The 27,365-nt window shown below is 43.9% G+C and overlaps 2 protein-coding genes across 2 annotated transcripts; one reads left to right on the top strand and one right to left on the bottom strand.

Annotated features, from left to right (window-relative positions):
* Positions 1 to 1,994: 1,994 nt before the first annotated feature.
* On the bottom strand, positions 1,995 to 10,033 carry LOC143009914 (E3 ubiquitin-protein ligase MARCHF4-like). Its single transcript, XM_076162014.1, has 4 exons — positions 9,602 to 10,033; positions 4,754 to 4,909; positions 4,309 to 4,501; positions 1,995 to 2,490 (listed from the first exon to the last, which is right to left on the bottom strand). The coding sequence occupies exons 1-4, from the start codon at positions 10,031 to 10,033 to the stop codon at positions 2,069 to 2,071; spliced, it is 1,203 nt and encodes a 400-aa protein (XP_076018129.1). The 3' UTR covers positions 1,995 to 2,068.
* A 2,181-nt stretch (positions 10,034 to 12,214) lies between these two features.
* LOC143009823 (SWI/SNF-related matrix-associated actin-dependent regulator of chromatin subfamily A-like protein 1) lies at positions 12,215 to 20,342 on the top strand. The gene is made up of 17 exons (XM_076161899.1): positions 12,215 to 12,844; positions 12,926 to 13,232; positions 13,834 to 13,884; positions 14,021 to 14,284; positions 14,378 to 14,428; positions 14,538 to 14,721; positions 15,186 to 15,336; positions 16,623 to 16,784; positions 16,927 to 16,992; positions 17,535 to 17,675; positions 18,335 to 18,553; positions 18,779 to 18,849; positions 19,057 to 19,159; positions 19,256 to 19,438; positions 19,538 to 19,638; positions 19,796 to 19,892; positions 19,985 to 20,342. Exons 1-17 carry the CDS (start codon positions 12,554 to 12,556, stop codon positions 20,177 to 20,179), a joined length of 2,637 nt encoding a protein of 878 aa, XP_076018014.1. The 5' UTR covers positions 12,215 to 12,553; the 3' UTR covers positions 20,180 to 20,342.
* Positions 20,343 to 27,365: the final 7,023 nt, after the last annotated feature.

Here is a 27,365-nt window from a genome sequence, read left to right as displayed (position 1 = left end):
ACCAGCGTAAACTCTGCACCTCATATTAATCCTTAAAGAGGCCACTCAGCTAATGGATTCCCCTGAGGTTGGTGTGATTTGATTTATTCCGTCTGTATCTTTGAGATTGGATTCATCAAAGCGAGGTATGTGTGTGTGCGTGCGCGCCTGTGTGTGTGTGTGTGTGTGCAGCACGCAGTGAATTCACAGAGACGTTTGTGTGGAGCGAAACCGAGGCAGGCAGATTCACGATGAACTCCCTGCAACCTCCCAGCTGCTCACAAGTGGGCTTCTGTACAGTGGCTCTCACCCATTGATATCAGCACTTCATGACTTAAATAATTTAGCAGAAAATCACACAGCTACCTGGTCCTCTGCAGATACCGGCGGCCTGTCACTCGATTATCACAGGAAAACTGCAAAACTGCACAACCGCCAAGTCATGTGGAGATGACTTATAAATAGACGAAGAGACAAAACAGAATGCAGTGTTAAATAATAAACAATATAGCTCCTTTGATATGATAAATCACATGTAGCCGGTTCTCACTTAATTCAATTATTGTCAGCACAGCGTTATATTGATTGGACAAGGTTAAAGCAGAGTTTCTTTTGAAGCGACGCCGCACTGCAAAGGCTGACTGGAATGAAACATAATTGCATGAAATTGCTCCAGCATATTTCAACCTAGTAATGTATTTTCACTTCATGCATGTTGGGAAAAGGCTCCCAGGCTCAATTGGCAGAGCTCCTGAAAACATTTTCACACTTTGATCAGCTTTCCTTTTTTTTTGCTTGTAATGGATAATAATAGCAGTAAGATGATTTTGGAGACTGGATTCAGGGAAAAGCTGCAAGAATACACAATACAATGTCTGGCTGGGAGTTCCCTGCACAGTATCGGCTTATGTGAGGGAAGATTGAGAACTTCAATCAGCTTCATCTGTTTACCACAGGATGTCAGTGATTCTTCTTTCCCACAGCATGTTTGCGATAGTCTCCCTTGGGATGATCTCTCAATGATCAGGAAACAAGGACTGGGAAGAAAATTCAAAGAGCATCTGATTTTGATTTCCTCTCAGACTGGTTAACTATGGGTACAAAGGTCCAAAATGAATGGGAATATGTATAAATCAGGCAGCGAGCCGGAACACTGCTTCAAACATGTTTTCATGTATGTAAACAGCTGCATTTCCAATTTAGCAAGCCAGTTGATTTGTGTTTATTTATATGAATGGCTGTCCTTGAAACATCCTGTATATCTCCCATTTCTGAAAATAGTATTTCCGGATACCATAAGAATATTTTCTGCATCATGTGCTTAGTGTATTAGTATTTGGAATGACCAGGCCCTTGTGTAGGTTGGGGGTGCAAATACCTGCGTGCTTCCTCTATGACATTTGATGATACCACCCGCTTGTTTTCATCTACAGGAGTAAGGTTTTCTCAAGAGGGTCTCAGACTATCTCTCCCCTGATCCTGCCTTCCTCTGTGCAGGTGTGATGCCTGGCCAGTAGGAGTCACTGGTGCAATTAAGATTTGATCTCACCGTGACGGACCATAGGAGTGTACAACCGCGAGCAACCCAGGTCTCTGAAGTGGTTGAATGTTTTATCCCCTCTTGTAGTGTTGTATTGTATTGTAAGGTTGTTAGTCATCCAGGTCTTTAAGGCATCTGCACTTGTTTAGCTGGGTATAGATCACACCGCTGTAAGTGGTGTTGCAGCCTCCACTTACCTTTGCAATTCCCTCTGACTCTAATGACCAACAACCATGACACCGCTGAGACCCAAGGTCAGAAGGCAAAAGCTGGATTTCTGCCCACTACTGATTGAAAAGAGAATAAAAGCTACTTGGTTGAGTGACAAAATGCCGTAATATTGATGAAGAATAAATCTTTTCCAGCTAATTCTGCAAATCAATCAAACAACTTCAACTTTTATTCGGTCCATGTAAGGAAAGCAGAGATGCATTTGGAAACAAACAGGAACATTGATTTAATCCAGTGCAGTTGGGATAAGACCTTTTTTTAGCTGACAGTTAGTTCATAGTTCTTCCACCTATATAAAATAAGGCCTCAGCTGACTCCTCAGACTGTCGTGACTCTCATGACCAGTTCACGGGTGCCATTGCTTGGTTGGCTGCGGGCCTCCGGCTGCCTCAGCTGACTGAGGATGTGGAGAAAGTTGTAGGGACCGTGTTGGTCCGGCACTGTACCGCTGTTGTTGGGGTCGATGTGTACGCCCAGTCCTCCTGTACTTGTCACCACGGTTGTAGAAGCGGAGCCGGGGTTTGTTGCGGCTGCTAACATCAGAGAGGAGGTGGAGGCGGACATTCCTACCCCGGTCTGAAAGCCCGGACTGGGCTGAGACAGTGTCCTTTCTACAGAGGACTTCTTCAGGTCCTCGCTGTCCATAGACTTATCATAGTTCAGGACTTTCCATTGCTGGTTAACAGCCTGCCAGCGGTGGAAGATGCGGAACACAGAGGGTCCCTCGTGGACAATTAGCGCTGTGGAGATCAGAGCATCAATTATATAATGTCACTGTCTGGCAGCAGATTTAATGATCACACAGAGTGATACATGATGGCTGCAGCAGAAGATTCACACAGAAAGGACTGGAACAAAAATCTCATAAGTAAAATATCACAACAAAACCATAGAGATAATATCCTTACTCTATGCAGAAATATAGATGTGGACCAATATATGTAGGTCAGGAAACATCAGGTTTTGGCTTTAGGTTAGGAACGTTGATGTATTTTAACCTGTTGTGTTGTTCAATAAAAGCTCATCACGGTTCAAAATTGTTTATTGATTGGGTTTCTTTGAACTCAGCATGGTGGAAAATTGAAATCAATCTGTAACAAGAGATGCTTGGACCCAAAGATTGTATTGGCCATTAGAAATCACATTAGATTCGAGTCAAATGCAATATTCATGGTTATTTTCTTATCTGCTTAAAAACGATGGTGCTTACTGTGTATGTCACTATGGTTAATGTCTTACAATATCATCTTCAAGAATGTATGAATCAAATATTTCAATGATCTACTTTATTGCTGTAATTGTCTGAGAAAAATTCCCAGTTCCCGATGCCATAAAAGTTACATCAATCAACTTCAAATGGCCTGAAACATTCTCCTGATTTCATCTATTCCTTATTAAAATACATTAAAGATTTAAGGCTCGTCTTCAGCATTTGGCAGAAATGTTCAGCAATTGCAATCACAGCACATTTCCTGTTACAGTTATAATACTGAAAGTCATACTAAGTTCAGATTTTGCAGAAATATAACGATTGCACAAATACGGAGGTTTTCTAATTCAATCCTTTTGTATTTATAGAGTTTGATGGTTTAAAAAAAACAGTCCTTTGCAGATAACCACGCTTCTTTCCTCTCTGTCAGCCAGGTGAGAAATGAATGTGTGTGAAGTGCAGTTAATGACTTCACAGTCAGTCCCTGCTATCAAACTGGAGGCAGTCTGTCTCCTCTTTCCTATTTCCTAGTCTTTCACTCGTCCCGTTGTCTACCACAGTGGCATTTAGACTTAACTACAACGCAAGGTATCTGACTGAGCGGCCCCCCAAGCTATAAATGTATAATTATGAGGACATATAACACGTATAAAATGATCCTTCTATTTCGAGGATAACTTTTATTTTATACTGAGACAAAGTTGGTCTGTAACCCAAAAATATTTCCAGATTGAGATATAGAGACAAGGGCTTAAGAAAATCTGTCCATCAAACAGTTTGACAGGTTCCAAACGTGCATTTTGTGTGGAAGCCCCAGTATATCTGCAGTTACATCAAGGCTGACAAGTGGGCCAAACACCTCCCTGTGCCTATGGGACCTTTCTCAAAATGACTGCGGCCACAAGATACACCATTTTCCAACTGTGCAGTTTTTTCCTCCGTTATTGTGTCTTGAAACTTTGCCTTTATTTGTTCCTCTAGTGTTTATAGTTCAGCAAAAACAAAATGTGCAATAAAAACCACTTTAGTTGCTGCAAGTCACTGCTGAAACTACTCAGCAGACATGTTTCATTTTCAAAACAAGCTTTGATCTGTATGTTTCTTCAGCATTATAAAAGTATTAATAGCGTATGTGTGCTTTACTTATTCGGAGTCCACACACTCGATGTTGATTTGAAACAATGACTATATTGATGTTACATGTGTCTGTGTACTTGTAGTTCATGGCACAAGCTTGCATGAGGATATTTCTTTACCGAACCCCTGAAGTGTTCCTGTCTGCATTTGCCTGGTAAACAACTAATTATAACCCATTAAATACAGAGCAGTGTAAGTTTAAACACCTTACCGATGCAGACTACGTCCATGAAGCCGTACATGCCGTAGCAGATTTGGAACAGCAGGTCTTGACGCTGCCAGCGAGCTGACGGGCTGAAAGACGACCACACCAGCCAGGAGATACTGGCCATCAGGAACAGGGAGCCCAAGATGGCTGCTGCTATCTGCACCTTCTCAATCACAGTCAAGGAGATGGCCTGCCACTGCAGCAACACACACACACACACACACACACAACAGTACAGTCAGCTTCATTCATTATTTATAATTAGAAGCCTTTACTTCTTTTTTTCATTAATATGGATCTCAATGGATTTTCACACACTAATAGTCGACCATGGAGAAGATCATAATAACAACAAACACAATTCCAGAAGTTGTGTGTTAGTAGCCCTAAGTGTGTTCAAATGAGCCCCCACAGAGATGCTTTGACAGTCGGATGATGGATCTCTCACCTGTAGGGGGTTTTTGGTGCTGATGGCAATGACCTGATATTTGTAATAACAGAGCTCACAGGCCCAGGATCCCCTCTCGCTGATCCACTTGATGAGGCAGGGCTGGTGGGTGCAGCGCACTGACCCGCAGCATCGACATGGACTCAGGAGCTCCCCCTGCAGGATGACGCAAAGTCAGTCACTACCGCCAAACAAACAAAGGTTAAGAGTTCAGCCCTTTTTTGATTTCATTTGGGGCAGATGAAACTAAATGCAAACGTTTTCTTATTCACAGAAGTGGACGAGAGCCGAAAGGTCACAGTCTTGGCCCACAGCAATCACTGACTGACACACACACACACACACACACACACACACACACACACGTATACAGTATGTGTCTGTCTTATTGATCATGCATGTTCAGACAGCCAAGCAAAAGTAAATCTGTCGACACACACACACACACACACACGGTTGCTATCTATCTCCTTAGGTCAGGTGCCTCGTCAACTCATCATGATGATCATTAGTCTACATCATATTGGCAGGAGAGTCAATTCTGTACCGCTCTATCATTCTGTATCGTCTGAAAGCAACGGTTAAGTTATCAATGAAGTCTTAACAAGCTGTCCTTGTTAGTGAGGGACAGAATTACAAAAGAAAATAAATCATTTCTTGCTCATATACCCGACACACTCTGTTCTTAATGAATTTATCATTATGTTTACGCATTAAATCATCACTGTTTATTCAGAGTTCTTCAGGAAGTATTTGCTAATTATTCATTAATAAGCTGTTGGTTCCGGTCTTGTCTCTGTACCTTAGCAGTGAGGATCTTGAGTGTCTCATCTTATTACCAGCTCCCTTTGTCACAAGCGAGGGCCCTTCAGCTCCCTTCACTCTCCCCGGCGTTGTCTTATGATCGATTCAGTGAGCAAGCAGTAATTGTGACAGTTGCTGCTGCAGGACTCATCCAGATGTTTGTGAAGCACGATTATGACCAGGGCTGAGTTAAACAACACACACATCTTCCCTCAACTGCCACTGTGAAGGAACACCTCACTGATACGACCTTACACTGTACGGCGGTGTAACTATTGTCAGTGTGCTCCGGCTGAGTCGCTAATCAAAGCAGCAGACCTGTGTAGTTGTGAATTCTGTGACCGTTAATCTCAGAATTGCAGAGAGAAAGCATATTGTTTGTTTTCAGTGGTTGAGATTTCGCAGCCTTATTTTTAGCTTAACCAACACACCTCCCCAACCTCACCAATAGGGGGGACGCTTAACAAAACCCAAGCACGGTAGATTGTTGTGCGTTAAGCCAGCTTTCCTTAAAGAGAGACAGACATTAAGGAAGGTGTTGTTTATCAATAATCACAGCATAGCGTCGACTATAGAAGCAGTGAGATTCAGAATCGTCGTCTCCACACCGTTACTGTACTGACATGTGTGACAGACGGAGCGGCACCCTGGTCAAGTGAAAGGAAAGGGAAAAAAGGCGGTGATGGAGGAGAAAAGGCCCATCTACAGATGGCCGTGGTGGGAGTGTATTGGCAGGAGCAGCAGAACACTTCTGCTGTGTCCAGTGGGACTCTGACCACTCACTGTGACGGGCCTGATCACAGCCAAGAGCCGAAATCTACATCCACTCCAGTGCAAAAAGAGAGCGGAAGTGTCTGGTACCAAATGTGATATTGCAACCCACGAATACAGCGATGATGAAATGTCCTTTTAGTGATCAGACAGCAGTGTTTGTAGAAGAATAACATTATAAATCGTTGCGCTCTGATGTATTACTAACGTGTCAAAATTTTGCCATTTTTCAGAGCTGCGTTCTATCTTTCCCACGCGACTCAGTAAACATCGCAGGCAAGAAACTAAATTAGAGATGAGTAAATTATTCGCTTTTCTTAAAGGCTTGGAATCAATGCCAGTGAACTCCATTAAGTGGAGGTGAAGGAAAGATTGGGGCGTTATAATATACGAGCTCCCTCAGAAAGCAAACAGGAGAGATCTTTACGGCGGCTTGTGACATTTAAGCCCAAACGAGTTTCTTCGCCAAACAACTTCTTTCAAACCACGGGCAATTTAAGACAGAGGGGAGAGAAAGACAATCAGTGAGTAATGAAACTGGAGGTCACACAGTTTCAAATGTATTTACCTATAATGACTCCTCATAAAACATTTACTGGGGCACATTTCACTCATTGCTTATTTTGAGCGAACCATTAGGCCTAGAGTGATACTTAATGGCCCTGATAGAGTAATTGAATAGAAAAGCAATAACTTGGGTTTTATAATTTAATGTTCACGACTTCACAGCTCCTGTAAATATACCTTGGCAAAGGCAGAGATAATTTATTTACTTGTGTAACTTGTTTATAACCCTACTCCCAACAAATGGCCAACCTAGAGGAGGAGCCATATACAGTAGATGCAACAGAACACAACAGAGAGCATAATTCTTAACGCTGCGGGCATCGGGAAAGAATGATGCTAACTTGACCCCTACAGGCTTCTCATTGTGTATCAGACAAACATACTGTGCAAGTGCATTGTCTGTGTTATGATTTAGGAGTGAAAGGCGACCTTTTTACTAAGCAGCGGGGACTGGCACATTCTTAACAGGAGGCTAAAGTGAGGATAGGACAATGCAAGCATCTGCCCCAAAGGCCACTTCAGTGTAATAGCGCGTGACACTCCAGGAAATGAAGTATGTCACAGCTTTCATGCAGCAGTAGGTGTGTGTGTGTGTGTGTGTGTGTGTGTGTGTGTGTGTGTGTGTGTGTGTGTGTGTGTGTGTGTGTGTGTGTGTGTGTGTGTGTGTGTGTGTGTGTGATTGGCTGATGATGATTGTTTGAGTGATGAGGTTGAGAGATCTGTGGGCAAAGCACAAGCACACCAGAGTCCTCTGCTCTGTAAAGGCTTCTTCCTTTTCTCTCTGTAGAAGGAGAGAGGCAGAAAATGTCTCAAGGTAGCTATAAAAAAACACCCAAAGATGAATAACCTGAGGTGCTGAAGTAAAAGAACAATTGATGGTGTGAAGCGTATCCTTGGAATGTCAGAAATTCTACTGAACAACTGAGATGGGTTCAACCTTTTATTACAGCTCACTGTGTATCTGGGGATGGAATTTAACTCCAACCAGAGCAGTCAGACTTGAAATAACCCTGTGACTTATTTTGTCAGCCACTAAGGGCACCTCCATCAAAATGACACCAACAAACACCAACATCAATTCCACTCGCTCGGGTTCCAGACTTATTAAATTTCTAAGTGTCATATTTAATTGGAGAGCAATCATTTTTCACTGCGTGGGCTCATCAAACATTGATTTTGAATGTGTTTAAAAAACTGTCTGGCTCCCCTCTTCAACCCCGTTTTGAAATGTGGCGTCCCTGCGGGGATGAAATAGTTTTGGAGGTGAATCGGTCACATCAGATAGCTGCTGCCTCGGTCTATACGTGACATCCTGGAGGCTGAGAGAGAACACGGAATAACTAATGTCCCTACTGCACGGTTACACACATCCTGCATGCATTTACACCTCAACCGATCTATATCTGGACCTCACCCAAACCTACAGCTGAGCAGACAGGGAGAGGGAGAGGGAAGGCTGCTGATAGATAAGAAACCACATAATAAAAAAAGATGGCAAGAAGTCAAGCGCTATTAAGATGCAATGTCTCAAGGAAGTGCTGATGAGAGGAGTTGGAAGAGGCCATGAGAGAAACTGCACAGTTTCAAAGGCGGCGCTTTGCATGCAAGGCAGATCACACTGCATGACTGTTGTTTTTAATAACACGCATCTGAGGGTTGTCTTCTACTGGATCCAATGCCAGTAATGATTCCAAAAGTCTGACCCGGGAGGTGGAATGTTGTAGGAATTAGCTTTTGGCGTAATTAGTTGATGACATATTAGGCTTTACGGTGCAGTGGCCATGAAATTACAAAATCGCAAGAGCAAAGAAAGAGTAAAAGTGCTGCACCCTCAGTTATCTAATATGTATATTTTTCTTTTATAACCTCTGCGTCTCCATTACAAGTCAGTGATGTGTGACACGTTGGTCAATGAGGTGCTTAAGGCGCTGTCACACAGTGTAACTGATGGCTCTGCAAACAGCTAAACACTCAATCTGCCTTTATAATTATACATTATTTATCGTAGCGCACAGTGGTCATCCTGCAGATTTATTCTCTCTCTGATTGATGAAGGATGACACCTTCATCAAGACAGAGTTAAAGCCAAAGTGAAGCTGTGCCATCATAGTGCACGATCTCATCTTCTTCTTCTTCTTCGTTCCCGTCTGGGTGGCGAGTGTGAGCTGCAGTGAGAGTGACAGTTTGTTTTTTTCATGGTTGTAATATTTGGATGATTTCACAGTATAAGCATTTGGCTGTAATGAATTGTTATAGCATCTCTGTGTATCCTCCACCCTTGTCAACCACGGGGACAGGGTCTTTCATTATCCTCCCACTGCTAGCCAGCTGTCTTTTCATGCCTGCTGAAGTGATGTGGCTGGATGCAGAGGGAGCCTTGTTGATCGGCTCTATAGGGCAGCAGCATGATTATCCTAACCATACACCGGGTAGCAGGATTCTCAGAGGAAATGGAACTTAAGGGATTTTCTTATCAGAGATCGTGGCTCTGATGGGCGGATATCTGAATGTCCAACATTCCCTCTTCAGTTATCTTGCATGGAGGGGTTAATGTTTGAAATGTTTCACAATCAAACAGCATGAATACATTTGATTATGATAATGTGGTGTGGTGTATTAGTATGATGTCTGTGTCTGTATTCTAAAATATTCCTATAGTTTGGTGCAATACATCTCCATCTTTGGGAGCATTCTCCCTTGACTTACATGTTCTGGTCCCTGGAAGCAGATCCTGCACAAGGGCGTCCTGAAGCCGCTCTCAGAGTAGCTGGTTAGGGAGTATCTCTCCTCCAGTTTGCCCTTTGAGCAGTCGTCTGAGGAGCTGCTGCAGCCGCGCAGGGCCGCCGATAGCTCTGCCGCATCCACCCATGAGCCTGCTTGCCGGTCCACGCCCGGTGGCCCGGAGGCTCCCGCTGCCGGTGGGGCGTTCAGGTCCCCTGCCTGCTGGTGGCCCCGCGTTAACGTGTTGTTATTGTCCGAGACGGTGACGCCTGTCTCATGGTTTTCGGTGGCCTGCCCGTTCATGGGGGTCAGCGGAGGCAGCTGTGTCGGTGGTGCCGGTGGCCCCAGCAGGAGCACCCTCAGGTCACCCAGCAGGACGCAACAACGGCTCTTCAGCATGCCCTGGCTGCGCAACATCAGCCTGCGTCCGGCGAGTAATTCACAGCATCTGGAGCCAAACTGCATGTACTGGAGGTGGTTTGGGGTTAGTGAGGGCAAGAGGGGCGCGTTCCAGTGTGTGTCCGGGTTTGTATAACGCTTTCACTTTCCTTTGTGGGCGCTGGTGGAATTATTATAGCCGTCTAATGGTTTCCAGGCGAGAGTGTAAATCCAGGAAGAAAATACATTCCATGAATGCAAACAAGTGTCTGAAGCCATGAAGTTGAAAAAATGGAAGAGCTGAGGGAGGAAAGTCAAATGTTAGAATGACGGTAATGTGTGTGTTTAATCAATAAGGCTGTGCCCCGATCAGTGTCCACTGTCATTACATGGCCTCCAACACAACAGCCTATACGTGCTCTATGCATTAACTATCAAAGACAGGATGCCTGTTTGGATTTACATCGAATACGATGAGCACAAATCGATTATTAACTATTGTGCAACGGACTGCAAAAGACTATACAACAGAAAGACTGACATAAGAATAGTCTAACACTCTAAGAACAATGGTTGCTGTCTCGGGTTACAGTCGACGTCACAAAACGTTTTCAAAGCAGATCAAGTCAATCAATGGCGCGTTAAAGGAAGAGCGGGTTGTCTTACCTGGGGAGCGACACCGAGGTCCATATACGACTCACACTTTCAGATTTTTATACATCCACAGCTCGACCGCATATGCTGGCAATTCTCTGTGAGGCTTCCATCCCTAAAGATCGAGTCTCCATGTCCGCGGAGCGACAGCCCGATGCGTTCAAATCCGCCCGTTCAAATCCAGCACGACTGTCGGACTGTCCTGCTTTAGGTGAACGCAGCCCGGAGCCCCGCGATCACCGGTGATCATTGGTCGAGCTGGTCGCTGCAGATTCAGCACCATGATTCCTGGGACAGCTCCCAGACGCCACACGTCACCGCCGCGCACTGATGCAGCCAGCCAATTAAAACCTGACACTAATCCTATTGGAAAATCATAAATCTTATCGATTATATCCGAGACAAGCCATGATATATGAAGAGCATACGTCAGGGCGATATATTATTCCACGAAGGCACACAGAGCTCATTATTTTAGCAGGAAATGGAATGAGGACTATTAAGCAATCACTAATTCAACAAAACATAATCATTAGGTAACAGATGACTAACACAAATGATTGTTTGTAATCTGATGATTCACACAATGTCAACCAGATCGATGCATATGTATAATTAGATACCTACTTTATACATTATAGTGATGTATAATAACAGAATAGGACGATACACCCAATTATCAATGCATTTGTTAGAAATCTTCAATACCATAAGATACAAACCATTTAAAGTTACAGCATTAGTCCCAATGGTGAGAAAACTCAAGTTTCATATCTTTATACATCTGTCAATATTATAATATAAGATTCTAAAAATGTGACTCTATTATGTCTTCATTTGTTTAGATCAGTTTTGGCTGTGAATGCAACAGGAAAGGTGATCTAGTTACGTTAACAAACACACAACTGACGGTTTCCAGAGTAAACTCTTCCTGTACAAATGTGAAATTGGCCTGAATGTAAATTCTCAGTAAATTTAGACTTGGGACTGACAGCTTTAAACATTCATTCACGTTCGTACCGCCAACATCTATCCACAATACGTGTCTTCTAGCAGCAGGAGTGCGCTTATTCATAGCTCAGCGATCACTGAGTGAGCTTTAATGGGTTACTTACACTGAACTGACTCATTTAACTTGTCATTCTATTCCTGCGGGCTTTCTACTCACACATATAATTATTGGTTTGAGTTTTTTTTGCTGGACTGAATGAATGAGATCTTAATTAGAATGTCTCAACTGTTTCCGTAAGGATACACACTAAACTATCCAAGAAATGTGTGTGTTTCTTTACTATTTGGATTGGTGGGTAGAGGTTGTGTGTTGGTGTGTTTAGCATTCATGTCATAAATAAATAAAATCATGTAAAACAGGAATTTAGTTTAGAAAAAATAGTTAATTAATAAGCCAATCAAAGTGAATTTATCATTTTCGTTACATAATGATTAGTATGAATGGACATTAAAGTATATTGTGCCGTTAGATCTGCATAACTTTTCTTCGTTGGTAAAGTTGAGGCGGAGCTCCTCACATCCACGTGCCGCCTTGTTTTTCTACGTCACTTCCTGCGCGGCAGAAACGGTCTGATCCTGGGAGAAGTTTGTTTACTGGTTCATCTCATGCTGCTTCAGTGTTTCTAAACTCTTCTTCTGATCGAACTGAACGTGATCGGGTGACGCTGCGCCTCTCGCCTCTGACTTATGACGTCATTGTGCAGCTGCTCGGCACATTCTTCTTGCTGATTTGCTCCGTTGTTAGCCTCGTTAGCTGCCACAGTTAGCGGGCAGACGTCTGCAGCCGGCGCTTCATGTTTACAGAGTTGAACTCCCAGCGTGGCGCTAATCGGCTGCTTCCAGTCTGCATGAGTAAACTGTGTGCATCGAGAGGACGTGAAGCTTGTGATCAACATGTCCCATCAGCTGACAGCAGAGCAGCAGAGGAAGATCGAGGAGAACCGACAGAGAGCTCTGGAGAGGAGAGCTCAGAGACTCGGCCAGGCTGGAGGCACCGGCAGGCCAGCAGGCTGTGACGGTGCAGCACAGAGGCTAGAGACGCCCTCCATCTCAGCAACAACACGGTTTGTTCAGCCCTTTAGAAAGCTCCCCGAGACTCCTGTCAGCCAAAACCAGGACCCAAACACTCTGCAGGTATCTGGCTCCGGTCTGAGCTCTCTGAAGCACACAGCTCCGTCTGAACAGGTGGGCTTTCTGCTATATTGTTGTTGATTAGTGCAATGTGTCTAAGATGGCTCAGACTAACTCCTGAGTTGAATCCCTCAGGTGAAAGGCCCTCATGTGAGCAGCCTGGGCTCATCTGCTGTCCACAGTGTCAAACCAAACCTTCCAAAGCCAAACACCGTCTGCAGCAGCTCCGCTTTATCCCACAAGCAGAATAATAATCCTGCCCAAAGTGCTGCGGCCAAGCTTCCGTCCAACTCTGCAACGCTGAGCTCTGTGCCGGCCAAGAAGCCGTCCATCTCTGCGAGGGGGCGGTGTGTGGCTCACACTGAGGGCCGCTTCAGGGTGGAGGTCAGCTATCATGCTGAGCTGATCGCCATCTTTAAATCCATCTCATCCAGGAACTATGGTAAGGGTTTGTCTTTATAGATGTCATGAGTTGTATAAACATCAACAGGTATGACTGACAGGTGTCTCTTATATAGAGAATTGTGATTGACACACTTAGACATAGATTCAAACTGTAAAGTCACTCTCTGCAGAACGACAGGGGCACACAAATCCTCTATCTAAACTGGGCTTAACAAGTGTTTTAAACTCGCAATATCTGAAAAACTGTGAAGTATTTGAAAACGCTGAACAGGTGACTGAAAGCCTGGAGTGTGAAGGTCTGAAACATGATGGAATGGTTTGTCTGCCTGAAAGTATGAAGAAGCTAGAAGAGCCTGAAGATATGGAGAGCCTGAGGGAAATTTTAGGAGATTTGAATCGGTTTTAATGGGGATTTTTCAGCTCAAAACTGCTGAATATTTTAGAAAATATGAGATGTATGAACACCCAAAGTTATAGCAATAATGCCCTGAATATTCTGAACAGTTAAACGTTTGAATGGTCTGTAGGTGAAGTATGTGGCTGTAGTTAAAGAAGAAGAGCAATAATGTCCTTCTGTCTGGTCATGTCAGTCCCTCTACAGGTTTACGGGGTTAGTAATGTCTTCTGTTTTACTTCAGATCCTGCTACAAAGATGTGGAACTTCAGTCTGGAGGACTATCGGCAGCTAAGTATGGACATAAGGGACATATTCATAGATTCTAATGTCCTTTCCCAGATGAAATGCATATACACAGGTGTATCTGTGGTGTTGGAGCAGTTGGTTTGTGTGTCTTACATCTGACCCGTCTCCATGTTGCGCTCCAGTGGAGGAAGCCTCTGCTGTCCCCTCCGCGTGTGTGAAGCCTCTGGATGGGATGGATGCTGTAGATTTGTCTGCAGCCTCCTCTCGTGACGGCGTGGCGGCGGCGGCGCTGGGGCCGCTGCTGAAGCTGTGCAACGGCTGGCAGAAGCCCGGAGCCTCGCTGCAGGGCCAATGCATCATGGTGTCACGGTCTAAGTTTGAGGTTGACGTCGGTTACCACGCCGACGTCATAGCAGCTTTCAAGCAAATGCCAACAAAGAACTACGGTAACAACGACCTGACTGATAAGCTCCTCTTGATAATAATCATAATTTGCATTTACATTTGCTGTCACACTGATACACGTTGTGTTGCCGCAGACATGAAAACAAGAAAGTGGAGTTTCTCATTGGAGGATTACAAACGACTCAGTGAGTAACTTCCTTCCTGTGATGTGGCTTCCTGCTTTAGTACGCACCTGTTTTGTCTTTTGTTAACATTTCACCATCTTGCCTCTCTGTTCCTGTATTCCACACCCAGTGGATCTGCTCAGTGGGATAGCAGCAGTGGAGGTGGAGCCTCTGCCCAGGGCAACCATCCAGGCTTTCTCTGCCAGGTTCGACGGGACTCAGGCCAGGCCGTCAGACGTCCCTGAGGCAGACCTCTCCAGCATCGACCCTGCACTCACCCGCAGCCTTATGCCCTTCCAGACAGTGGGAGTCAAGTAGGTGGCCTTTGGAGCGGAGCCTGCCAGATATTGATAATTGAAAGGAGGGGGGAACATCAGATAGGTGGCTGATATGAAGCAACATGTCTGCTGCGGTTACAGTTAATCATTTGCATTTCATTATCAAAGATGGCATCGACGGCAAATAAAGATAAGAAAATACTCAAATCTCACAGGGAAAATCTTACTAAACGACGAGGCATAATAATGCAGCAAACGGCTTTATCTCCAATTTGCTCGCTCAAAGGAAAAAGTCCTGCTTATGAAGAGGCCTATATTTTATCGTTCACATTCTATGATAAATGTGAATTTACTGGAAGGGCGTGTGTGTGTGTGTGTGTGTGTGTGTGTGTGTGTGTCAGGAAGTAGTTTGCATTCCTCTGTGGTTAGGTTAGACAGATTGGATCAGCGTGACTTCATCTGGGCTTTGCCTTTTTTATTATTTATGAACGTCTCCCCAGCTTTGCGGTGTCCAAAGAGGGCCGCCTCCTCCTGGCTGACGACATGGGCCTCGGGAAGACGGTGCAGGCCATCTGCATCGCCGCCTACTACAGGCAGGAGTGGCCCCTGCTGGTGGTGGCCCCCTCCTCCGTCCGATTCACCTGGGCCGAGGTACATCACGTTCAGCTGCAACTGAAGGGAAATAGCTGAATTTTAAATGTAGATTTTTATAGGCTGTCACTTTGTTTCCATTCGGGACAAAAACAGCTGAATGTTATTATCGGCGTGCGTGGAGTCAGCAGGGACCAAATTAAAGACACGCTGTCAATCCAGCTCTAGTTTGCTTTGATTGCAGCCATTACCTCCACAACATAACGATGATTTTGGCTTAAATGTATTTTAAGAATGTTAAGCTCCTCCCTTAAGGGATGTTTGAGCTGAGGGAGGTAATATAGCAGATTGAATTTCACACATCTACTCTGTTCCTTTGTCTCACAGCTGCCATTGTTAATTTGAACACCGGATCAGCGGCGGTTTGTCACAAAGCTCAGACGCTTCCACTGTTTATTCCAATTTGAATTTGTCCTCGGGTTTCTTCGGGCTTTTTACAGACAAAGACAGAACAAAACAGGATGTTCTCTATATTGGCGTCCTGTCGTAAACACAGTCTCGTAATCAGGAGGGGAAATCATTGCAGAGTGTTTAGTCAGAAGATGTCATCCCATTAAAGGGCTTTTACCTTTCCTATCTGGCCCGGCTCTTATCTGCACAGTGGCTCTCCTCCATTTAGCCCAATGCACTGCAGAGCGTCAGAGTCTAAAAGTCAGTGAGTTTAACCCAGGCTGACAGGCGAGCGCAGTGCAAGGAAGCAAACTGTCAGGAACTTTCGGCTGCAATAAATCATTGTTGTTTTTTTTCAAAATAGAAATGATATGATAGTAGACAGGCGGAAGTTTTGGAGATAGTGGAAGAGGAGTACAGCCTGAGAGCCAGTGGAGTTTTTTTTTTGCCTTTTCAAATTTATGGTTTACGATTTAAATCTGAAAAAATTAAATGATAAACAATAAATAAAATAATTAAAAAATATATAAAATAATAAATAAAATAAAATAAAAACACAAAATAAAAAATAAAATTATATAAAATAGATAAATAAGTGTTCTTAAACAATGAGTGTAATGAGTGTCCCATCTTTATCATTGTTGTTTTTATTTATCTCATGCATTTGCTTGTTGAGGCTTTATTTGATTTACCTAATGTTAAACTTATTTTATCTTTGCATGCATTGTTCCTTCTTCTTTGTTTTCTTTATCTACAGTCTTTTCACAGACTAACTACTGTTTTCTTTCCTTCCTAGTTTTGCTTTGCCAATCAAAGCACTTTGAGTTGCTGACCTTGTGTATTTGATTCCACTCTGTTCCTGACTTGAATGGTCATGTGTGTGTGTATGTGTGTAGGCCTTCAGACGCTGGCTCCCCTCACTGAGTCCCGACAGCATCAATGTGGTGGTGAAGGCCAAAGACAATCTGCGCTCCGGCTTGGTCAACATCATCAGCTACGACCTCCTGAGCCGGATGGACAAGCAGCAGCCAGGAAATCCCTTTCAAGTTCTCATCATGGTCTGTTGTGCTGCTGAACAATGTGACATTTGGACTTATGGCATTTTGCAGAAACATCTGTTTGTTTGTTATTAGAACTCTTTTGTTGCCTTTCGATCAATCATGCTGTGAAATTTGTTTGTTTTTGTGTTCTCTTCCACAGGATGAGTCCCACTTTCTGAAGAACATGAAGACGGCCCGTTGTAAAGCCGCTCTGCCTCTACTGAAGGTGCTTTTCTTTCTCCTTCCTCTCACCACGCAGGTTCTATTTTCATCTGCAGATTTGTCTCCCTGCAGGACTCTCCCAAATTGCTGATCAGATTTCTACATTGTGCAGTGGATGCACTAGATGGATAAACCTTCAGCTATTGATTAGATTATGGTGGCAAGGTTATCGCTTTTCTTTTCTTTTTTAGCTTTAAAGCAACAGAAGCGGGAATTGGAACATTTATCTCTCCCATATTCATCAGCTCTTTTATAACAGAGTAATCAACACTAGAGAGCGACTGAGTCATAGTCTTCTGATTCCATTTGTAGCACAATAGTTACATGTCTCCTACAGATGCAGGGATCACCGACTTAATCCACTATTTTCTGCCACTGGATTAGAGAGAAATCAATGTGCGGTTTAATCATCGTGACTGCTATGAAAGATAAATGGATCAGCCCAAACCAAAACACTCCGTCTTGTGAATGGGATTCATTTCTTGCTCCGTCAGCTACTGCCGCTCAACTGAAGAGTCCTGATCGGTCTTGTTTTCCGTTCCCCAGGCAGCGAAGAGAGTGATTCTTCTGTCGGGGACCCCTGCCATGTCCAGGCCCGCCGAGCTGTACGCGCAGATCCTCGCCGTCAAACCCTCCCTCTTTCCGCGCTTCCACGATTTCGGGATGCGCTACTGCAACGGCAAGCAGGTACCTTAACGTCTGAGGTGCCTTTAGTGCCGCCGATCGGTTGTAATAAACCAGGAGAACAAGGAAGACTTGAGGTGTGGGATTATCTCATTTTTATCTGCCTCGCTTACAGTCTACACTCTGCTTTTCCCTTAAGGGTGAGATTTATGCCAACTAGAGAGAAACTTTGACAGGATTGCTGATGGGCACAGAACACCAGAGGAAAATCTGTTTTGTTAATGCACTTTTAAACCACATACACATAGGTGAGCGTTCATTTGACTACTTTTTTTATTGTGCTGCTCTTGTTCCTTACTGGTTTATTAACTTTAATCATCTTGATATAAAACCGTATTGCAAAGCTGGTGTGGCCTAAGATGTCTGATTTTGAAGATGGTGTGCAGTCAGCAGCTCTGGTCTGCAGAAATAGGGGTGTGTGTGTGTGTGTGTGTGTGTGTGTGTGTGTGTGTGTGTGTGTGTGTGTGTGTGTGTGTGTGTGTGTGTGTGTGTGTGTGTGTGTGTGTGTGTGTGTGTGTGTGTGTGTGTGTGTGTGTGTGTGTGTGTGTGTGTGTGTGTGTGTGTGTGTGTGTGTGTTCTCCCTCCTGATTTCCGCTCGGATCAGTCACAGCCATCACATTAACATCAAACTCTGCCTCTCCTCTCCATCCTCTCCTCTCTAGATGACTTGGGGCTGGGACTACTCCGGCTCCTCTCATCTCGGAGAGTTGAAGTTGTTGTTGGAGGAGTGTCTGATGTTGCGCCGCCTCAAGGCCGAAGTCCTCGCTCAGCTCCCAGCTAAGCAGCGCAAGGTTGTCACGGTGACCATAGATGGGATCAACACCCGCACCAAGGCTGCCCTCTCTGTCGCCGCCAAGGAAGTGGCTAAGGGACATCGCAATGTAAGTTAGAAAAACACTGGGAAGTTGAATTGAGTTGTTGTTTTTCATTAGTAATCAAACGGTTTATTCCTCATGAATCGAGGCACTCATGATCTGTTTTCACTCACATACACACTGAAGTGGGAGTTGGATGCTGTGCTTTGTTACTCATAATCACCCTGCAGTCTTATCACAAAGTTTCCCCTGTCACTTCTGATCCGGCGTCGTTCTTTGTCTGCCTTACAGAAGACGGACGAGAAGGAAGCCCTCCTCGTATTTTACAACCACACAGCCGAAGCCAAGCTACAGGCCATTATGTGAGTACAAACCCTCCCGTGGGGGAATCAGTAAGTCAGATCAGCTCAGATCTGCTGAGCACGTAAATTCAAATGGACCATGTTGTCACGGTAAGCGGAATGTCTTTTGTCAGGCCGTTTGGATTACACAGGCATTAGAGATAATGAAGAGTGTAAAATATGAAGGATGTGACTCATTAAGTGTAATGTTGCCTCTGACGCTGCCAGGGAGTACATCACCGATACGCTGGAGTGTGGGAGGGAGAAGTTTCTGGTGTTTGCCCATCACAAGGTGGTGTTGGATCACATCACCGGCGAGCTGGGAAAGAAGGTGAGTGGGATGTGAACATATCAACCAGCTCTCGATTAGCAAATACACATTTTTAAACCGTTAACTAGACGGTATGATTCATCATTTCCTGGACAGAACATCACTTACATCCGTATTGACGGCAGCACACCGTCAGCCGAGCGTCAGCAGCTGTGCGAGAGGTTCCAGTTCTCCACAAAGAGCTGCGTGGCTGTGCTGTCCATCACTGCGGCCAACATGGGCATCACCCTGCACGCTGCTGACCTGGTGGTCTTCGCTGAGCTTTTCTGGAACCCTGGGGTACACCGCCATGATGATATCTGTGGAAAATAGTGGATTGAACGGGTACATTTGGCTGAATCCATCCACAGCTTTAACCTTTACATTTAACTGCTGCAGGTTCTCATTCAGGCGGAGGATAGAGTGCACCGCATCGGACAAACCAGCAATGTTAACATCCACTACCTGGTCGCCAAAGGAACAGCTGATGACCACCTGTGGTGCGTGTTGATTAGAGGGCACTTTGTTCCTGTCACAGCTATTCAAATGAAGTGTTTCTCCCCATAATTACACCGCAATCCTGTTTTTTATGAGAGGCAGCAAATTCAATTGACTCTATTGTTATTTTGTTATGTGTGTTATTTCTTTTGGATCCAGGCCCATGATACAGGAGAAAATGAATGTGCTGGAGCAGGTGGGCCTGTCGGAGTCCAACCTCTCAGACAATGCGGTGAATGCCAGCTTCCACTCCAAGGTAATGATACCGCACTTATCTAACAAGGCATTGTGTGCAACAAGGCTGAACCATCGGGGAGTTCTCACAGGTTATAATTTGAATGTGTTCAGGACCCTAAACAGAGGAGCATCATGGAGATGTTCCAGAGGTCTTTCACTGAGGATGACGACCTGGACGAAGCCGCTTTACTGGAGGCTGTGAGTGAGTGGGAGGACAGCACACCTGGGAGCACCGCCGGCAAACAACACAGCCAGACTGTGCAGAAGCCCGGCAACAAGAGCATGAAAGACCGCTTTAGTCGATAATTTATGAAGTATTTGAATCTCTGTAAGAAAATGTATGCAGTTTATATCAAACCTGTAGCTCTCAGATGTTATGATGGCTTATCATGACTGATGCCTGCTTATTTTGTTTTAGTTTATACTTGCTTTTTGTATTAATGTAAAATAACACTTAAATAAAAACTATTTTGTGCCATCCAGAGTCTGAGTTGAATTCATAAACCCCATTTGATCCACAACAACAACAACAACGCTACTTTAAGTACTGTGCTGACATTTCCATGTAAACAGAATTCAAGTAGCAGTTGCAGAGTTTGTGGGAGAAATGAATCGCTCGATTGTAAACCAGAGTGTTCAGGAGCTAAATGCTTCAGCCAATGAACAGGAAAAAGCAGCATGGAGACTTTAAGTCACAGTTAAGTTGTTTGCAGTGTGACTTGTGTGATCTGCAACTGTTAAATTTAGTAAATGTCATTCATAGGGAGGGGGAGGGAGACAAGTCTGGACACTCCAGTCCAAAGTCAAGAGAGGCAAAGTGCCAAACGGACAGGGTCACAATGTGCTCCACGACATTTAACACCAGGCTCATCATTTGTGTATTTGTATTACAGAAACGGCTGACAGAGAATATGTTTGTTACTTTCCAGCTAATATGACTATTTATATAAGTTTATATCCACTCGTCTTCCTTTTTTTGTGCAAGGCATTTAACATTTTCCCTTCTTCCTCTGTCAAATTGTGAGTGTGGACGGCGCCTTTTTTTTCTATCATGCACAGTTTTCCTGCTGAAACACTGTCAGTGCGCATTGCAGAGTTGAATGAAACCTGCAGTTCACGTGTGTAAATTGCCATACATGTGCCTCCTCAAGGACTTAAGGAGTAGGCCCGTCATGCTGATCTGAACCAGCTTGTGTGTGTGTGAGTAGTTGCTTGTGTTTTTGGCCCAGGCTCCACTCCGTCCTATCTGCCAACGTCAGGCCGGATAAGAACCAGTGTCCTCTCCACACGCTCTTCCTCCCCGTTCTGCTCCGTTAGTGAGTCTGCTCTGAAGTTAAAGGAACTGTCCTCGCTGCCACGCACTGCCGTGTGTGTGTGCGCACGCATTGTGCCCGTACGCCGCAGGAGGCCAAGGTGGGGAAAGGAGAGGAGAGCAGATGGTTGCTCTGCTGGTGCTAAAACACACAGAAGCAGAATGTTTGGGTGTGTCTGACGGAGGAGGCGAGAATGTCCGGTTCATTCGCTTTTCCAAACATTACAGTTTGTTCTGTACTATTGAAGACGCAATCAGTGGGCTTAAAATAGTATGAAGTCTTACAGAGTATGAATAATTGTCTATGCTGTAATGAGAAAACAAATGTCCAAATCTCTTCATCTGTTGCTTGTTAATGATTTCTCAGAATAGTTAGGTTTATATGCCGTCTTTATAAATGGAGTGTACGGTTAGTAGCTTCCACTCTGGGTTCTGTCTCCTCATCAACTGAGCCAATGAAGTCATGCCGTGCTGGTGAAATAAAATCGTCCGGGTTCCTCTAGCTGAGACAGAACCAGAACGAATGTGTATGTATATTTATCCCTCGTTATCCAAGTGCATGAACATGCTCACAGCCTTGCACACACTGACATTGTGACAAACAGAAAGGTAAGTGGGGAATAAAATAACCTTCTTCTTGTTTTTCATGAGCATTCTTTTGCAGGCACCTGGCTACCTTTTACCAAACTGTATTTCTCGATTTCTGAATATTTGTTCTCATCTCAAACAATGCAAAAAGTTACTTTAGCAGTGGAAATGTCTGCGTGTTGTCTTGCGCTCTCTTATTAGGTTGACTCAGCGTCCCAGGGGTGCAGTGAGCTTTCACAAACATCTGTACTACTCTTAACACACATAATTGTTTGACTTCTTGCCCATCTGTGCAATAAGCTTCATGCATAAGCAACTCATGTCTGCATCCTTGTAATCTGGTCTTGGTGTGCCAGTGTATGCAGGTAAACCCTCAGAGGCTTCATTTGAGTCAACATGTCTTCCTAATGATCCTCAGACCCAACATAAAACAGAGACAATCACACACAGATGGGACAGGATGCAAAATGCCCAACATGATGATGATGAGGATACCCATTTATTAAGGTAATAACAGCAGCACAACAATCAACATAATGTTACAAGATGACGTTGTTAGCGGGCGGTTCATTGCACAGAGTGAGAGTCAGTTAGGACTCAGTTAATCTGCAATTACTCCAGTGACCACAGTGAGGCAGCAGCACACAGCAGATGACTCAGTGGCAAAACTCATTCAGCTGCTCTCTATTGCCACACCAGTATCAAAATGACTATTCTCATTTATACATATATATATTAATTGTAAAATGTGTTTGCAAGCACCTTTTCTCATTGTTTTTGATTTGTGCTTGATGCCTGAAAAAATCATTCCTGTCGTTATGAAGGATTGGGAAAGGTGGCATAAAACATCCAAATATGTAAAGGTTCTTATCCTGCTGCATGTATAAATAATGATGGAGCGACACGGGTGGAAACATGCATATGTGAGTGACACATCAAATGAGCATATTAGACGAGCTAAGTGATTAGTCTGATCTGCTTAAATGCTATGTGTCAGATGTTTCGCTCCTTGGTTGCAGGGTTCCAGAAGCGAGCAAATGATAATGAGGACAATTTAAATGTATAAATGATCTAATTTTGCTCATACATATATAAAAGAATAAAAAATAAAAAAATCTAGTTGACTTATAGGTAATAGACTAATTGGTGCATTTCAAAGTATTCAAAATTAAGTAAAATGCTCATGAATTGTTGAGCTCTATTTCTGTTGGCCTCTGGGGGGCGCTGCTGAACACTTAACAACCAATCCCAGCCCAGTAGCTATAGTCTCCAAAACTGATGCTAACATGGCTGTTTGGATTCCTTATCAAAATAACAGATGGTGCAGATTGTACAAGACATCCAATTTTGATATTTGCTGTGTATTAAGCTTATTCAGTGAGTTCAGGAGGAAAAGCTGTGCCGCTCTAACCTTCACAAACCAATTTACTGAGACGTATGCTGGTGTGACCCTGGTGCCACGGAACAGTTTCTGCAAAATATGATGTGAGACTTTTTTCTGTGCTGTGCAGAAACAGTCAGCAAAACTTTAAACAGTGCAGACTCAGCCAGATGCCCAAAACAGTGTCCATCAGGGGGAACAAAGGATTCCTCGGTCTAATGAGGTTGTCAGGTCGATTCAAAGCTCCGTAATGTCACTTTTTAAAAACACATTATAGGATTTGCTGAAATGTGTCTTTAACGTCTTAATAGGAATTCATAAACGTGGTGTTCTGTGAAAAAATATCATGTCTCAGTCCTTCTCTTCATCCTACTGATGGAGTTTTGGTCAATATTTCTCCATGATTCCTCCCACTCTGCAATCTCACACACTGCTGCTTTCAAGGAAGTTGGATTCAATCTCTTGTTCAAGGCTATGAAGTAAAGACAGACGCCAAGCACCAAAAATTACTTGAAAGCCTCGGTACTGCAACAATTTACAAAGCAGATTCCCTTTGTTTCCTCCCTTGAATGACAGCTTGTTGTATGAATGTAATGTAGTAGTTTGTGTTGATGCAGCTTGTTCAGATCTGATGTTTACTGCAGGTTTAACAGCAGTTTATTGCACCTGTACAATCAAATGCAGTCCTCAGTCTAGCGCCATGATATGAGCATATTTCAACTTTGGCGTTCAAACTTTCTTCTTCTCTAACACCTTGACAGCTCTGAGAACTTTCCTACCAAGTGTAACACTTTATTTCTGAGTGAAACGGCTCCTCTACAGAGATCAAACCACTTTATGCATGCTCTTTCAACATGAATTTTAATGAACCCGCTCACTTCAATCCAGAGCCTTCCTTCCTTACAAAGTGGGTCACAGAAGGCAAATTGCACAATTAAAGTAATTTTGTTAAAAGACAAGAAGAAAAAAAAGTGAGAATCCTTGTTCTGTGAGGGTGAGAGAGAGAATATTCTGAAACGAGAGTAACACTAAGGGGCGGCATGTATCTAACAGCTCAAACAGCTGCACCAGTTATTTTCCAGTGCTTCTGCTGTATGTGCCCTGGTTCTGTGACCCCGTATCTACTGTCACTTGGTGGTCATTACCCTCCATCAAGGCTGCAGTGACAAAGTCCTGACACCGCTGACCTGCAAACATAAGAAACCTGAGGCATGTTAGATGTAAACCTGTGCTTTGTGTGTGTGATGTGTGATGCTTTTTCATATTTAAATGTTTGCCTTTTTTGTCTTCAAGTGCCACCAGGAATGATCGCTGCTGCCTGCTGGTAGTTGAGCGATGATAAACGTGCCTTTGCAAACAGAAATGTAATTTGTGCCGACCCAGGGCTCTGAGCAGGGAGAATATGGTTCAGCTGTGAAATCTAGACCACATGTCGCTATCACATGCAAAGCCTGTCAAACTGAATTCATCAGTAAGCATATTTCGAGTGCATGATGAGAAGAAGCACAGGCGTACGCAGTTTAAATGAACATGCTGTGCTGTGTATGTGAGACAGGTTAGTTTTATCTCACCCTCAGAGCAGGTCTGACCCCCAGAGTACCTTTTTAAGGCTTGTTTATTATTTCACTGAATGAGTTTTTACATTTTTGGCTGCCAAACCTGTTATATTTTAAAACCAATTATGCAACCCAAAGGCATGTGTGTGTTTCCATCATGTCCAGGGAGCAGCAGCACAAATGTGTTGTGTGTGATTACATGTATGAAAAATGATAACACCTGTGTTTAATTACAAAAGCTGACTCAGAATAAACTCAACACTACTCAACTCTACACTTCAACAAATAACTAGTGATGATGTGTCTCCTTCTTGGACATGTTTTTGTCAGCTTTAGTGTCCACTGGACTCTAAAGCTGGACAGTAACATTTGCTTGAACTGGGCTGAAATACATAATATTTATTACTTCTACATCCTTCCAGGTTCATTGTAAGTCAGGGTGCATTGACCACAAAAAGGTTTATACTCAAATACCAACACAATGAACTTTAGAGTTAGGATTGTAGGTAATATTGCTTTATCAAAGATTGCTATCAAAAAGAAATAAAAGAAGGTAAAAATAAAAATAATTAATTAATAACTTTAATAAATTAAAGTTCTCGGGGCACCACCCTGTTTGTTGGCACAGGGAACCAAGATAGCAGATAATTGACCTAACTTTAAAGATTCACCATAAGTTTTAATTATCAATCAAAATTTTCAGATTAATTAATAAATTAATAAAAAGGGAATAACTTAAAGATTAGTTTTGCGCTCGAAATCAGTCTAGAAGGGTGAGACTTGACGTGCGTAGAGGCTGATAATCATACAACATTCAGAGCAAACAATTTCAGACACTTCTTGTTAAGATATGAAAAGATTTATTTTAATCACAATAATAACTAAGGTCATTACTATCAATAAAACAAACGGGAAAACATAAACAATGTCAAGAAGTTCAGGCAACAACAGATTTGAATGCAAGGAAGACAAACTGGAGTGTGTGTGTGTGTGTGTGTGTGTGCGAGTGTGTGTGTGTGTGTGCGTGTGAGAAGGGATGATGCACAGGAAGTGGCAGAGTTATAACACGCCCACTAGTACGATCTGGATCAAACTAAAATGGCGGGACCTAGCTTAGAAGCAGGCTATGTAGCAATGGCGGCTAAACACATGTGAATGGGAGGGGTCCCAAGATGGCGGCTTCTTCCTAGCTCCCTATATGTGGGTGTGTGCTGGTGCGTGCGTGCGTGCGTGCGTGCGTGCGTGCGTGCGTGCGTGCGTGTGTGTGTGTGTGTGAGAGTGTGCTCCGCCCCTCGACGCGGCAGAAGATGGGCAGAGACAGACTTGGGTCTGTGAATTTGTGAAGCAGGCTGAGAGGCTCAGACAAGGCTTACAATACACAAAATTACAGTCAAACACACGGAGATGTAGCACATTAGCGGTTTACCAGAACAAAGAATTGAGAGAGAGGGAGAGAGAGAGAGAGAGAGAACGGCGCACATGCAATCGGTGTTGATTAACACCGAGGAAAAATTAAAGAACACACTTGTAATATTAAGCTTAGTTAAGAACACATGGTATCCTATATCTAATGCACGTAATATCACTTCCTAACTCTTTGTCTGCCCAGACGTCTAAGCCTTACTTGGTGGAATTACGTCCGTGTTGTAATTCACCGTAGAGGTAGTCGAGCAGTCCGTGGTGTTGAAGATCCAGTTGGGTCGCGGGTTTAAACAGATCCAGGCGCTGATGAGTTGATCATGGGGCCAGTCTGCAAGTCCTTGATTTTCCTGGTCCCAGTGGGAAGGCCTGGTATTCGGTCGACGGGGAATTGGGAGAAAACAGGAGGAAACGCTTCTTTCCTCGGGTGTAGTCAGGATTCAGGTCGAGCCAACCAAAAAGGGATCTCCACGGGTTTAGAGAGGGAAAAAGAATGTTCACTGAACAGGGGTTGGGCCTTTGTTCAGGGAGAGAGAGAGGTCTCTTGACGTCTTCAGCAGTGGAGCAGTGGGACAGAGAGAAATCTTGGGTTCGCTGAATTGGGAAAATCCAGGGCACATTCTTCAGTTTCTTTGTGTGGAAGGGGAGAAGGGGAGAAGAAGCTAGAAGAAGGGCTAGAGGAAGAGAGGGCTGGACGAAGACAGCAGTAAGACAGAGAGTGGAAGAAGAGAGAAAATGGACGAAGAGAGAGAGTTGAGGACAACTCAAGCCTTTATAGCTCCCCACCGATAAGGTGTGAAAAAGGGGGTTGACTCTAGGTACGGTGGGTGATGTTTTATGACTCTGTCCGAAGACAAAGGATTCTGCTTATCTTCAGGCCACATGGAAGCCATGTGGCTTGGGCTTTTAGCTTGTGTCGTAGGCCCACGTTTTAATACTTGAGAACTGGTATTTGCCCCTACATATCCCCCTGATGATCTTGAGGCGAGGGTTGCAGCCACAGTCTCCAAGAGCAAACATTAGGGCGAACAGTTCATAAGTCCTCATCACATGGTCCAAGTCCTGAGAGCAACCTGGAGTTGGATAATCCTCGGGTGCGGAAAATGTTCACGAAAACAGTTCAATAAGGCTTTTGACATCTGGGCAGTCAGTAAGGCATGTCTGGGCAGAATGAACTAAACGAGACTACCTTAACCTTAATATTTAAACACATTATTGAGAGACATACACAGTAAT

Source organism: Genypterus blacodes, unplaced genomic scaffold, assembly GCF_046128005.1.
Source record: "Genypterus blacodes isolate CSIRO-AG114 ecotype Tasmania unplaced genomic scaffold, CSIRO-AGI_Gbla_v1 ptg000118l_1, whole genome shotgun sequence".
Taxonomy (NCBI): domain Eukaryota; kingdom Metazoa; phylum Chordata; class Actinopteri; order Ophidiiformes; family Ophidiidae; genus Genypterus; species Genypterus blacodes.
This window is presented reverse-complemented; position numbering and strand designations above follow the sequence as displayed.